The sequence below is a fragment of the Sinocyclocheilus rhinocerous genome, unplaced genomic scaffold, assembly GCF_001515625.1.
Source record: "Sinocyclocheilus rhinocerous isolate Xijiao unplaced genomic scaffold, SAMN03320098_v1.1 scaffold220, whole genome shotgun sequence".
NCBI classification, from domain to species: Eukaryota; Metazoa; Chordata; class Actinopteri; order Cypriniformes; family Cyprinidae; genus Sinocyclocheilus; species Sinocyclocheilus rhinocerous.
The window spans coordinates 824,357-838,210 of NW_015666573.1; the positions used below are offsets into that span (position 1 = coordinate 824,357).

Here is a 13,854-nt window from a genome sequence, read left to right on the forward strand (position 1 = left end):
ATTTATTTCAGGTTTATTTGACAGGGACAATGCACATCAATAATACATAAATGTACAATGTGCCAGAATTAGCCAGAAGGCTATTTTGCATCTGCAGTCCCTGGACTGATGGTAAAATTGTCACCCTAAAAATATAAAGAATTAATCAATACATAATACTTACATACTCCAAAATACATATAACATTCACACTATTCCTAAAAAAAACAAAAAAACATCCGTTTAAAAGATATACTATACATAGAACCAACAAATCAATACAGGCTCACTCATACACACAATCCAGCTGTCAAACAAAATGACAAACAATGCATCAATAATATCATAATATCAATATACAGACAAAGATAATGTAAGCATACAGACAAGTAACAGTAGCCCTAATCATTCAATCAGTCCTAAACCAAACAACCTCATATACAGTACATAGCATAAAAATCTCAAACTAGTAGAGCAGAAAAGACAAGACGGCAGCAGAGTTTAGTTTATAAAATTAATGTTGACAATGCTGACTCTCAATTAACCACTTCTTTAAGTGAAACTTAAAGGAGGCATAAGTATTAAAATTTGTAATGTAAGTTGGGATGGAGTTCCACTCACGAGCAGCCCTAACTGAAAACATTGTTTGACTAAATGCACTTCTCGTTAATCTGTAACCAGATGGTGCTACGTTTACAAACTGGTTCAATACAGGAGGAGCCAGTCCATGTCTGATTTTATACATAAGACAAAGATCTGTATATATAATCAAATTTTCCCAACTTAAAATATTGTATTTTTTTAAAATATCACAGTGATGATGGTATATGGATTTCTTATCAAAAACTTTCAAGGTTTGTTTATATAAAGAGATAATTGGTTTGAGAGAAGTATTATTTGCTTGTGACCAGGTTGTCAAACAATAGGTGATATGTGAGAAGATCATCGAATGCATAAACATCTTCGCAGCCTTAGTTGACATGCAGCTACGGGCATATCTAAAATTTGCCAAGTTGAACTTAATGTGATTGCAAACCTTCTTGATGTGCGTTTTAAAAGATTGATATCAATATATACACCCAGATATTTAAAATCCAAGACAACTTGTAGTCTCTCCCCAACTATGACTACATCTGACTCCACACGGCAACTTTTAGTTTTACTGAAAAACATACATACAGTTTTCGATACATTTAGTTGTAAGCAATTATGTTTTAGCCATTCCGTGATCTTTAACATTGAACTTGTTAGCTGATCAGAAGCTTGAGTTGCACTATTAGCATGTACAAAAACTACTGTGTCATCAGCATACATCTAGATGTTGGAATTGAAACAAACATTTGGCAAATCATTTACATACAGAGAAAATAAAAGTGGGCCCAAGATTGAACCTTGCGGAACACCTGCTGACAAAGAAACAACACCTGATTGATAATTCTTCACTCTAACCAACTGAGACCGATGTGTTAAATATGATTCTACCCATTTAATGGTGTCTACAGAAAAATTAAATGCATTCAATTTAGATAAGAGAATTCCATGATTAATGGTATCGAAGGCCTTTTTTAAATCTAGGAAGACGGCACCGACAACCCCTTCTCGATCCAACAATAACTGCAGTTGTGCTGCTTAATATTTTTGTGGAAACCATGATACATTTTTCAGGATTCTTTGATAAATAGAAAGTTCAGGAGAACAGCATTTATTTGAACTTTTTGTAACAATGTAATGTCATTCCTGTCACTTTTGATCAATTTAATGCATTCTTGTAGAATAAAAGTATACATTTCTTTCTTAAAATAAAACAAAGAAACATACTGTAAACTTACTATAATGGTACTGTATGTATCCAAAATATAAAGACATAAAAACATAAAGTGTAAATAATATGCAGGTATGTTCTCAGGGTAGATCAGTGCTTCCCATGACACATGCATGAATGATTCACAGATACCAGGCTACAAAAGTCAGACCTAGGGCTGGATGATAAAACAATAATGATAATTAACGAGATATAATTTTCCTCGATAAAATGATAACATGAGTTCAATAAATGTTCTATATAATATTTATGCGCCAAAAGCGAAAACACAAATGAACGAAACAGCGTGGAGCATTTATCCGCTCGGCTCAAAGTTCAAGCAGCAGATGCGTTTACTCGCTGATGAGTGTCGGTCACACAACACTAAACAGCGCTGTAAGATCCAGTGGGAAGCACTTGAATTCAGCGAAGGACACAAATGAGTCGGTGATTTAAACTAGTTTAAAGCCAGATGAAACAGCGCTGACAAACAGGAGAAACACTGTGCGCAACGAGACAGTCAGAATACTTTTCAATCTTCAAATCACCATCATTTACCATGGATTTACTGTAGTAACACTAACCGCACCATGGTATTGTGGCAGAAATGTGGGATATTCATAAAAAATTGTACTATATTATTAATGCAGACTTGTATTAAATGTATTAAAGGAGTATTGGAATATAATTACAGTATTTTTAAGCTATAGTGTTTGTGCATACTAAAAGTATTTAGACTACAAATACCTAAAAACAATATAGATACATTTTTGCCATGGTATTGATGTTTTAACAGCGGTTATCATGATCTAAATGTATAGATCATCTGCATCCGAACTCTAAAGCTATTACCACTGTCAACTCAAGCTACTGTCAAATGTGCATTTCTAAGAGACAAAAAGATGTAATATTATTAATATTGCAGTCTGCACTGCAAACTGTGCTGAAGATAAATGTCATCAAAGTCAGGCAACCCAAACCTGTTCCATGATTTGAAACAATATCAATGCAGAAACTAAGAAATACATTTTTCTATTAAGATAATTATTTTGTTAAAGAAAATGACTGGAAAAGTGTAAAGAATTCAAAAACTGATATTAATTATAAACTTATTGTTACCTATGGATGGATGGATGGAAGATGGATGGATAGATAGATAGATAGATAGATAGATAGATAGATAGATAGAATAATACTGTAACACTATATAGAATAACATGACAATTGTGGCACATCAATTATATCAGTTACAGCAGTTATCAGTTATACATCAATTATTCAGGTGTTTGCTGTATATGTCACAAACACTGTTCTTCTCAGCACTTTTTGTACCTGGTGGGTTTCGTCCCAGCCATTCTCATCACGAAGCCCTAGCTTGGTTCTGTGGTAGAGGAGGGTCTCGCAGCAGGAGGTGTCGCCCCCTATCAGCACAGTGTGGTAAAGTGGTGTCAGCCCACGGCTGTCTTTATAATCAGGAGATTCCCCCAAAGACAACAGTGTCTAAAAAACAACAACAGATGATTAGATTTAAATATGAATTTTTAATTACAAGCATAATTTCATCCTAATCATGGTTTTGTGTATGTGTTACCAGTAGTGCAGTGTGTGCATGTGCTCTGACAGCCTTGTGGAGAGGGGTCAAGCCATCCTTTGCCCTAAAGTCAATGTGTGCTCCCCCCATCACCAGCACCCTGATGATCTCCCCTCCGCCCGGCTCCGTCTGTACAGCCAAAGTGAGTGGGGTCTCTGTCACACACACACACGCGCGCACACACACAAGTAATCAGTTATTACACAAGGCAAATGGATAATTACAATCTATGTGGTACATTATTCAGGAAGATTTTCCTATTTCTATCTTTTGCTGTTGAGTGTCAGTAGGAAATATCAGTTTACATTTCCAAACATTCCTTTTGCCATTAATTGTAAGAATCCATTGAGATTTTTGTTTTAATAATTTTGGCCACCACTGTATATATATATATGTATATGATTTGTCTAGACAGTCTTGGCATCAACCCAAGATCGTCAGCATGTTGATGTGATGACGGACAAATTGTTGGTGATATGTATTAGTTACTTTTTTTTTTTTTTTACCCTATTCACCTAGGGTGTATCCTGCCTTTAACAGGTTTGGAATGACATGAAGGTAAGTAAATAAAAAGGTTATTTTTGTTTTTGGCTGAACTATGCCTTTAATTGTAACAGCATATTTTTCTCAGATCAGCCTCCTGGTGGTTGCAAATGGTGCAGCAGTTCTCACTCCCCATTAGCAGGGTCTGCTTTGAGAAGTGACTGTCAGCCTGGCAAGCACAACATCAACTCTGTGACAACGCAGACGATGCAAACTGTGAACAACACTCAAGTGTAGCCATCTTGCAAGTCAAACTCTGCCACAAATGAATGCTAATATTACTCTGCATTATCATCTGGTCCATAAAACGACTTTCACGGCATGTCTGGCCACGTCTCCAGCTCACCAATTGCTCACCAAAGCGCTAAAAACTTGAATTAATATGCCATAAAAGATGCTGCCCCGTTACAAATACATTCAAATTATTCAGTGGTTTTTCTCTGTTGACGCGCATTGAACTGAACCGTTGAGCTGCAGTAATTGTTTCATCTCATTAAGCAGCCCAAAAGTAGTAATTGGGTTTAGGAGGCAGCCACTGAGTCTAATGTTAACTTTATGCATTTGTTGCATAATTAAAACTCCAGATGACTTTTGTTGGAAACTGCATGGATCGTTTGAGAAGATACAAATGTCCATTCCTGTAAACGCTCCTTGAATATTCATGCAGCCATATTTCATAATATTCATGGCCAAGTTTATGCTCTGCTGCCAGTAATTCATTATTCAGCTCACTAATGGGAAGTTCATTAACTCTCACAGGAAGGGAACAGTGCAATGCCTGACACCTCACCTCCTGTCTCAGCGTCGTGGTAGTTGGGGTCAAGTCCTTTGTCTACAAGTTTGACTACCTTTTCCACAGCCCCGGCCTGGATGTAGTCCATAAACTTCTTCAGACTGGCCTATTGGGGAAGACACATACAACTTATGCCTCACAGCCATGCCAGGCTGTGCATGCCCTGAGGATAAGCTACTTACCGTATTTAACATACACACTAAGACGCAAGTAGCACATCTTGAATGTTCACTTTATATTTCTATTTTTGGAAAAGAATAAGATGATTTCTGTGACGACGCCTACCTTTGTGTGCAGTTTGGCCAGCTGTTTTTCATCTAGATTTGTCTGTTTGTACACCCTGGTTTTGTAGCGGAACTGTGTGAAAGAAAATCAGCCAAAATCATTGTAAGACAGATAACTGAGAGCCGTCAAAGAAACTTCCATCCGTTTGTGGAGGAAAAATGAAGTGTTTACAGTAATGTAAGGACTGATGTTGTCACGAATCCTGTTCATGAACTTCCATCCGCTTGCCACCAGAGGTCGCCCTCCCATTATATTGACTCTCACACCACACAGACTGTTACACATCACTCTGGACTACATTTCCCATGCTCCATTGCACTAATCACAAGCTCACCTGAAACCAATCACACACAGCTGCTACCAATAACACACACTATATAAATCAGTCTCACACCACCATTCAACGCCGAGTATTGTATAGCGTTTATCAATAAAAATGTCTTGTGATAAGTAAAGTTGTCTAAAACGGTTCTGGCAGGACTATTTTTCTAGATGGTGTAACTTCTGTTTATGGCACAATTACTTTATGGACACATCCTTTAATAGTATGGTTGTGTTGATCAATGTTAACTAAAAATAAAACTATTAAAATAGTTTTATTAGTTTTATTATTTATTTTGAATTACCTAAAACTATTATATTTAAATTACCTAAAACTATTTTTAAAATAGTTACAGGTCATTTAAATAAAGCTGAAACAAAACAAAATATTAATATTAGATGAAACACTTAAACTTAAAAACAAAAGCCTTAATGACAGCTTTAGAACTGAAACAACTATATTTAAGTTGAAGTATTAAAATTACTAAAAATAAAAATAAAATGAAAACTGAAAATACAGTTTACTAAAGTAAATAATTTTTACTAAAATATTAATAAATACTATAACAGTATATAAATAATACTAAAATAACACTGGTGTAAGATTTCATTAAAAAAGCATCTCGAGGTATCAAAGTATCAAGCACTGTAACTGAACACAGCAAAAATGCTGAGAAGCACAAGCCTAAATTAAGTTGTTACAATCATATTTTGTCATTGTTAATAAATGAAAATACAGAAGCACATTGGCGTTGGTAGGAGTCCTTGGTATCAGACTGAAAAGAAAATAAGTGATATTGCCCACCCCTATTATCAACTTCAGATGAGAAGGGCTTTTTGTAAATTAATTAGACTTTAAGTTGAGTATAATATTAATTGCTCTGTGCTCTACAAATAATAATAAAAAACATTTTAATTTTTTCACTTTAACTTTAAATGTCTAAAGACATTCTCCAATAAGCCATATCAGGGTTATTAGGATTCATATTACCAGAGAAGACGCTTAAAGAATTATTATCACCTAGGCAACAAACAATTTGAAGCAGCAGTTTCCTAGCACCAACATTCACATTCCATTATAGAACAAGATTTTTTTTTTAAAAGAAAGAAGAAAAAAAGAGAGTAAACAAAAAATGCCTAAAATGAAGAGGAGAATAAAAGGAAGGGTACCTCCAGGTAGGGTACTCCTTTCTCAAAGGATTGTGGGTATTCGCGGAGCGGCCTCTCTTCCTCCAGGAACTTGGCATCGTGCCCGTCAGTAGCAGGTTGGAAAAGGCCATAGTTTAATACATCCCTTAGAGATTCAGTTAGACTACACAGCACCTGCTGCTTTGCCTTCCATACGGTTGCATCAGGGTTGAACCTCAGACACTTCTATAGAGACAGAGAGAACAAAAATGGCTGTTAGATTAACAAAATGATTCAACAATATAATACTATTTAGTTATTTGCTTTTTATTATATATAATTATTATATTATATTATTAAAATATTATATTGTAATATTACATTTCAAATATTTATATATGTATTTATATTATAGACACTAACATTTAAAGTTTTGGGGTTGGTAAGATTTTTTTTAATGTTCTTGAAGTTTAAAAGAAGTGTTTTCTGCTCACCAAGGCTGCATTTATTTGATCATACATACAGTAAAACTAGTAACACTGTGAAGTTAAAATAACTGTTTTCTATTTTCATCTATTTTAAAATGTAATTCAATCTTGTGATGTTAAAGCTGAATTTTCAGTCTTCAGTGTCACATGATCCTTAAGAATTCATTCTAATATGCTGATTTTCTGCTCAAGAAACATTTCTTTTTATTAACAGTTCTTCTGTATATAGAAATTGTAGTTTCTTTAAAAAATTACACCAAACATGAACAGTAGTATGTATTAAATTTTTGATCATATTATAATTAATCTGTTTTCATATATTTTACATTATTTATTTACATATAAATTTATATGGTTAATTTTATTTATTAATAATAACTACCAAACAATTACTATTACTATAAATTACTATTTATCCCCATTGACCCTAAAAAGAAAAAAATGCAGTTCTGACCGATGTGCACTAGAGGGAGACATTGTGATTCACTGAGGTGAAACATCACCGCTTGTCGAATTAACAGACCCCGCCTGACCAGCAACTGTCCATCAGCTTCATTAACATATAATTTGAGTCTTTGTTCACCCTGGTAGTGCTAAATGGCAATGCTAATTGATTAATTAGCCTGCAGTAATACCTCCAATCCACAGCCTGCTCAGGTAATGTAATAGATGCTTCGGAAGGTCAGGAATTGCGGTGTGATTTGTGACACACCCCACACGGCAAGTACTGCTATGACATTGCCTAAAACTCCTTGCAGCCTTCAAGCTTGAGCACAAGCTCCAGGCTAAGGGACATGGTAGCTTCGAGCTGCTCGGGCTGGATTTTGGGACAGCAGCGCTGTTTCCAGCAACTGTGAAAATGGGACAGCCCTGCAGCTGAGTGCTGGAAAGAAATCCCCTCCTCTGACCTTGAGGACTTAAGTCCGAAACGGTCAGTTTCCTGCTCTCTTTACCACTGTCCTCTTGTATGTGTGTGTGCACATGCAGTGGCACAGAGAAGTGTGAAATTTCTTCCTCCCTCTGTTATTCAGTCTCTCACTTTGCACACAGCCAATCCCCATCACCATGGCAACCAGTTCATTAGTGGAGCAAGCTGCAGGTTGCCATAGAAACATCTCAGCAGTCCCTTGGTGCGCTATGGTATGGTGTATGTGTTTCACTGTGATCTTACAGAGTGCATGTGCACTGGAGGGAGTTCTGCTGGAGAGAGGTCATAGGTGTAGTGGACAACTTCACAGACAATTTGGAATATCAAGACATGTGGCGATCACTCACACAAGTCAAACATCTTGAATATGCAAGGATATGCAGAATAGTTCACCCAAAAATGAACATTTCATCATCTTTTATACATGCCTCAAGCCTTTTGAAACCCTTTTTTTCTTTTTCTGTGGAAGACAAAAGATGTTTATCCAAGCTGTTTTTTCCAATATAGTGAAAGTGGATGGTGACCACAGCTGTCAAGGCAAGAATTTCAGTAAATGGCTTCAGAAGACATGGAATTTCCTATGGACCATTGTTATGGTGCTTTTTTTTTTTTTTTTTTTTGGGGCTGGACAGCTTCTGGTTCACATCTACTTTCACTCTACAGAAAAGAGCAGTGTGAACATTCTTCGAAAAGCATCCCCTTGTTTGTTCCACTGAGGAATAAAAACCATACAGGATTGAAACGACATTAGGTTAGTAAAAAATGGCAGGATTTTCATTTTTGAGTGAACTATCCCTTTTAACGCTATACACAATGCAAATGATTAAAAAAAGGTGCACACTACAGATGTAGACGTGAGTTAATTCGCACCCATGTGATTACAATAATTTTGTTGGAATGATAATCAACCTGGAAAATTATTTATTATAATGATATCTAATTATACTAATTTGGCAGTTAATCTAAGAGCTATTATTTTCAGGTCGCAAACCACAGACTTCTTCACAATGCCGTCCTCTCTTTTTTCCACTGACAATAAGCGTGACATCCTGTGCTGTTTTCAAAACGTTGAGGAACAATTTATAGATGAAAGTTCTAAACAGATTAGCTAATTAAGCAAAATGTACCTAAATGCCTTTGTGCTCTATGCCTGGTCTAACTGCTTTACTGATAGAAATTCTGTTTAAGAGCTACATCTCTATCTCTCTCTTGACTTTTTCATACTTGTTTTTCTCTGTTCTTATAATGTTCTGTTGTGAACCCATTAATTTGATTCTTATTCTTTCTCTCTCTACTCTTTCTCTTTAAGCTCGGTGCCAAGAGGTACAACATTCAGTTAAAGTTAAAATATCAAAAAGGCAACTTTGGTCTAATAGTTTGGTTTAACTGTTCTGCCCCGCTGACTTTTTTATGAGACTGGCCCTCAGTCCATTTAATGTTCCAAGTTAGCGGAAACCAACATTTCAGATTTTATGGCCAAGCATGTTAAAAATAATTTACCATTACTGCACAAGCATCCGCATCTGTTATTATAATCTGAATATCTGAAAATTGTTGAGAAATTGTGCATATACATATGTGAACAAATCAGATTTTTTTTGCACTTTTCACTGTCAGACCAACAAACAAGTCAAATAGCAATCCAGCTAAAATAGGGTCATGTTAACATAGATTTGCTAACATGATCATTACAAAAATTCACACAGTTGAGTTTAGTTGTCCCACATTACCAAACGTCCTAGATTAGCCTGATGCAAACTACATTATTGATTCGGAGAGCTGGGATCCCTGCAGACTGCGTATAATATACAGAAAAATGCCACATTTTGCTGATATAACACATAAGGACTGCTGTGCATGGCAAACCAATATTTTTACTTTACTCTGGATATGTTTGAACTATTACAGACATTGTACAGTTGTAGGAAAAAGTATGTGAACGTAGATGTACCACGGGTTAAATGGCTCATACAATTTGATCTCAACATCAATAGACAAACATAGTCTGCTTTAACAATTAACACACAAAAGTGTATGTGTTTTCATGTTTTCCACTATGTAAACGTTCACAGTGCAGGACGGAAAAAGAATCGGAATAGTTGGATTTAATAGTTGACTCTTTTGTCAACAATAACCTTTGGGTTACAAGTCAGACTCTCTAACCATTAGGCCACGACTGCCCCCAATAAGGACATGGAAACGTATAATTTTTGTGACTTTATACATGTTTGACTTTATTCTGTGATAATTTTAAATAACAGACAGAAAGTAACTGAGCTAATCATGGAGAGACCACTTTTTCAGTAAGTTAGCATGAAAATCATTGCTGTAATCTGAAACTGTCTTATATATGCAAGCATTACGTGGTGTTGGAGTCTTACTAAAGTGTTTGCTCATGTTTGACTGGTACAATATTTCATGTAACCCTCCATGTGTCTCTCTCTCTCATTGTAGCAGCTCCCTCAGGCCCATTTCTGCAGGGCAAGAGCAGGGGGGATTAGTAGATTTTAATGAGATCTATAGGGAAATAACCTTCACTGCCTCCTCCTACTCCTCTCTCTCTCTCTCTCTCTCTCTCTCTCTCTCATTGCCATTTTCATGACCACTCCCATCTAGTCTTCACAATTACACATACTTCTAATTTTCAACCATCTTCCTCTTCCACTGGAAAAAAATATATATAAATTATTACTCAGTGTTTTTGACATTGGCAAACAGTTTTTTATAAAGCATAAATCAAACCAAATGTGATGTTAGTGAGGTTCATACTTAAGTTAAAAAATAAATAGATAAATAACTAAATAAAAGCAGCCAGTGGAGTGAGACAAACAAATGTAAGATTTGTATTTATTTATTTTTTGGGGAAATTAACACTTATTCAGCAAGGATGCAATAAATAGATCAAAAGTGACAGTAAATACTTTTACATTGTTACATTTTTGAAGTTAGATTTCTATTTTGAATAAATACTGTTCTTTTGAACTCTCTATTTATCAAAATACCTGGAAAAAATGTATCATGGTTTCCACAAAAAATATTAAGCAGCACAACTGTTTTAAACACTGATAATAATAAAGAAACATTTACTGAACACCAAATCAGCATATTAGAATTATTTCTGAAGGATGATGTGACACTGACACTGATTAATGGCTGCTGAAAATTCAGCTTTTGCAGGGGGGAAAAAACCCTTTTAAAATATATTAAAACAAACCAGTTGTTTGAAATTGTAATAATATTTCGCAATATTTCTGTTTTTACTGTATTTTTGATCAAATAAATGCAGCCTTGGTGAGCAGAAGACACCTCTTTAAAAAAAAAACACTGATAATAATAAAGAAACATTTACTGAACACCAAATCAGCATATTAGAATTATTTCTGAAGGATGATGTGACACTGACTCTCTTTCTCTTTTCTCTAATAAAATTGTCAGTTTTACTATTCAGCCAATGTTATGTTAATCAATTAGCATACAGTTCCTATGCAGTTTGTGGTAATACTAATGAATCTCAATGTTTGATTTCAAGTACATTTTGTATGATAAACAATTCTAGTTCTGTTTTGGGTCGCCGCTTGATGTCCGATGGCAAATCTGCATCCAAAAGCGTTTAATGCATTACAGGGTGAGTGGGCATTCCCGCAGCCCTACATTTGCTCGGTTGTGTTTGCACACCTCCTGTCTCTCCCCGAACTCATTAAACCACAATTAACGAGCAATTGCAGTTTATTGAGGGTGAATTAGCTGGTATGTAGAGCAGGCCTAATGTACTGGGATTATGCAGACATATTATTCCACACAGAAAAAGCAGAGGGAGAGAGAGAGAGACTCATAAAAGAACATGGTTTAAGGCAAAACAGAAATCAGGAAGACATAGGAGAGAAAGACATGAAAGAGAATCTGAAAGTCACAAAAAGCCACACCTGACTGCCTTCTTTAATGTATACAGAGAATTAATGACCAACTATCTTCAATGTAACAGAAGATCTTTTATTCCATATTGTGATGTATGTCCAAGTGAAACGAATTATCGAAAAAAAAAAAAATGTAGGGAAAGGACTTTGTTCTATCCATTGGTTTCATTTGGATGGAGGGTGATCTGAATGTGAGGTCACTTACAGTAAATGGGCAGGGTTTAAGCAGACTAAATGATTGATCAGAGAGATGACTGACTTTTTATTGGAAGACTGAGTTATGACATTTTGAAGAAGAATTTCAAGGTCAAAATAATTATAAAAAATTAAACATGCATGGATGAATCATTCATAATAACATAGAAAAGAAGGTAGAATGAATTTTAATTTTCTTTAAATATAATTAAAATTATGTTAAACAAAATTACTGTTAAAAGTTGGTTCTAATTTTATAACCTAATACATCATGAAAGCATCACTGAATTGCAGCATTTGACTCCTATAACATCTTTGCATAGGCAGGTGTTGCAGATGGGCTAAAAACACAAGAAAAACATTTGGCAGAGTGTTTCGATCCAGCTCAGATCACCTCCAGGTGTTTCACTGCCATCCTGTTTCATCTATCAACCAATCTTACACTAATTACAATTTGCTAGTGGCTTGTTGGACTAAATAGGCAGTTTTGGATAAGAAAATACCACTCGTCTCTCACTTCCTCGCACACAAACATACACAAACTTCCCCCTCACAAACACACACACTAATGCACATATGCACACCTACATTCATTATACAATCCCACATTAGAAGAGTAAAAAAGCAAGAGCAGATACAGTTTGGTTTTTACAAACACTGAGAATAAAAAGAGAAAGATAAGGAAAAACTTGCTGAAACCTTGAATATGCTCCCTTCATCAGGCATGTCCAAATCCAGTGTTTCAGTAACACCCATTCTACAAAAATGCCTCCATCTGGTCAATTTTTGAATGCAGATATCCCACAATCCTGTGTGTGTGGTCTGGCAGTTGGTTGCAAGAATAAAAATGCTTTCCGACTGAGTGATTGAAACAAATTAATCTGTAGAAGACAAATTAAACTGTAGATTTTTTTTTGTCCCTATAAAAATTATTACTTAAATAATAAATTACCTAGAAAGTCTCTAAAACATTTGCTTGGTTATTTTGAACAATAATTTCAAAATAAATTCACAATAATTATTTATATTATGTATAAATCAGTGTTGATCTTGTTAACTAAAACTACTAAAGGTGACATATCATGAAAATCTGACTTTTCCAGGTTTTAAGTGCTATAATCAGGTCCCCGGTGCATCTACCAACCAAGGAAACGTGAAAAAGATTAACCCAGTAACTTTGTTTTGGTAAGCCTTTTTCTGCAAGCGTCTGAGAAAAAGAGCGCGTCTGAATTCGCTCCCTTGGTGACGTGGCAATGGGATCTCATTATAATATTACCACCCCTTAATCTGTAAGTTTACACCCACGGCGTCGTCATTTTGATTTCACAAGCGACAACGGTGTATTAGTTCTAATGCCATGGTGAAAGTTTGAACAAAACATGCTAACTGTTCTGCCTTTGGCTGCACAGACGAGCACAGAACAATCCCAGCCTCAGAGGAGACAAGAGAGCAGTGGATTTATTGATTTATTTAAAGAGCAGGTCATATGGATTTTTGATCTAAAAAAAACATGCAGTTTATAACGTAGCTATCCTTAAATGAAAACAATCTGCAAAGTTGTTAATCAAAAAAGTGCATGATAAATAAAGATATTGTCTCTCAAAAGAGAGTGTCGATTCTGAATCGCCTTAACGAGTCGTCATATTTTCGAATCTTTTGCCTGTTACGTCACTGGGTAACACATTTGCATAATCCCCACCTGCCCGCGAAATACGAACAGAGTCTGACCTGCCCACAAACACTTCCGCTAGTTAGTGTGTTTACATCATGTTGAGAAGATGCTGTGTTGAAGGATACCACAGAAATAAAATTCGAACCTTTTGCTGTGTGCATGTCATTTTACCAAGGACTGCTTCTCTAATCTTGGCTTTTATCTTCGTTGGCTTCT

The 13,854-nt window shown here is 35.5% G+C and overlaps 1 protein-coding gene across 1 annotated transcript in view; it reads right to left on the bottom strand.

Moving 5' to 3' along the window:
- shank1 (SH3 and multiple ankyrin repeat domains 1) overlaps nt 1-13,854 on the bottom strand; it is a 119,471-nt gene that overhangs the window by 58,524 nt on the left and 47,093 nt on the right. The window contains 5 exon segments of the mRNA XM_016544262.1: nt 3,113-3,280; nt 3,372-3,526; nt 4,705-4,813; nt 4,993-5,064; nt 6,484-6,687. Coding sequence (XP_016399748.1) covers nt 3,113-3,280; nt 3,372-3,526; nt 4,705-4,813; nt 4,993-5,064; nt 6,484-6,687 — 708 coding nt within the window.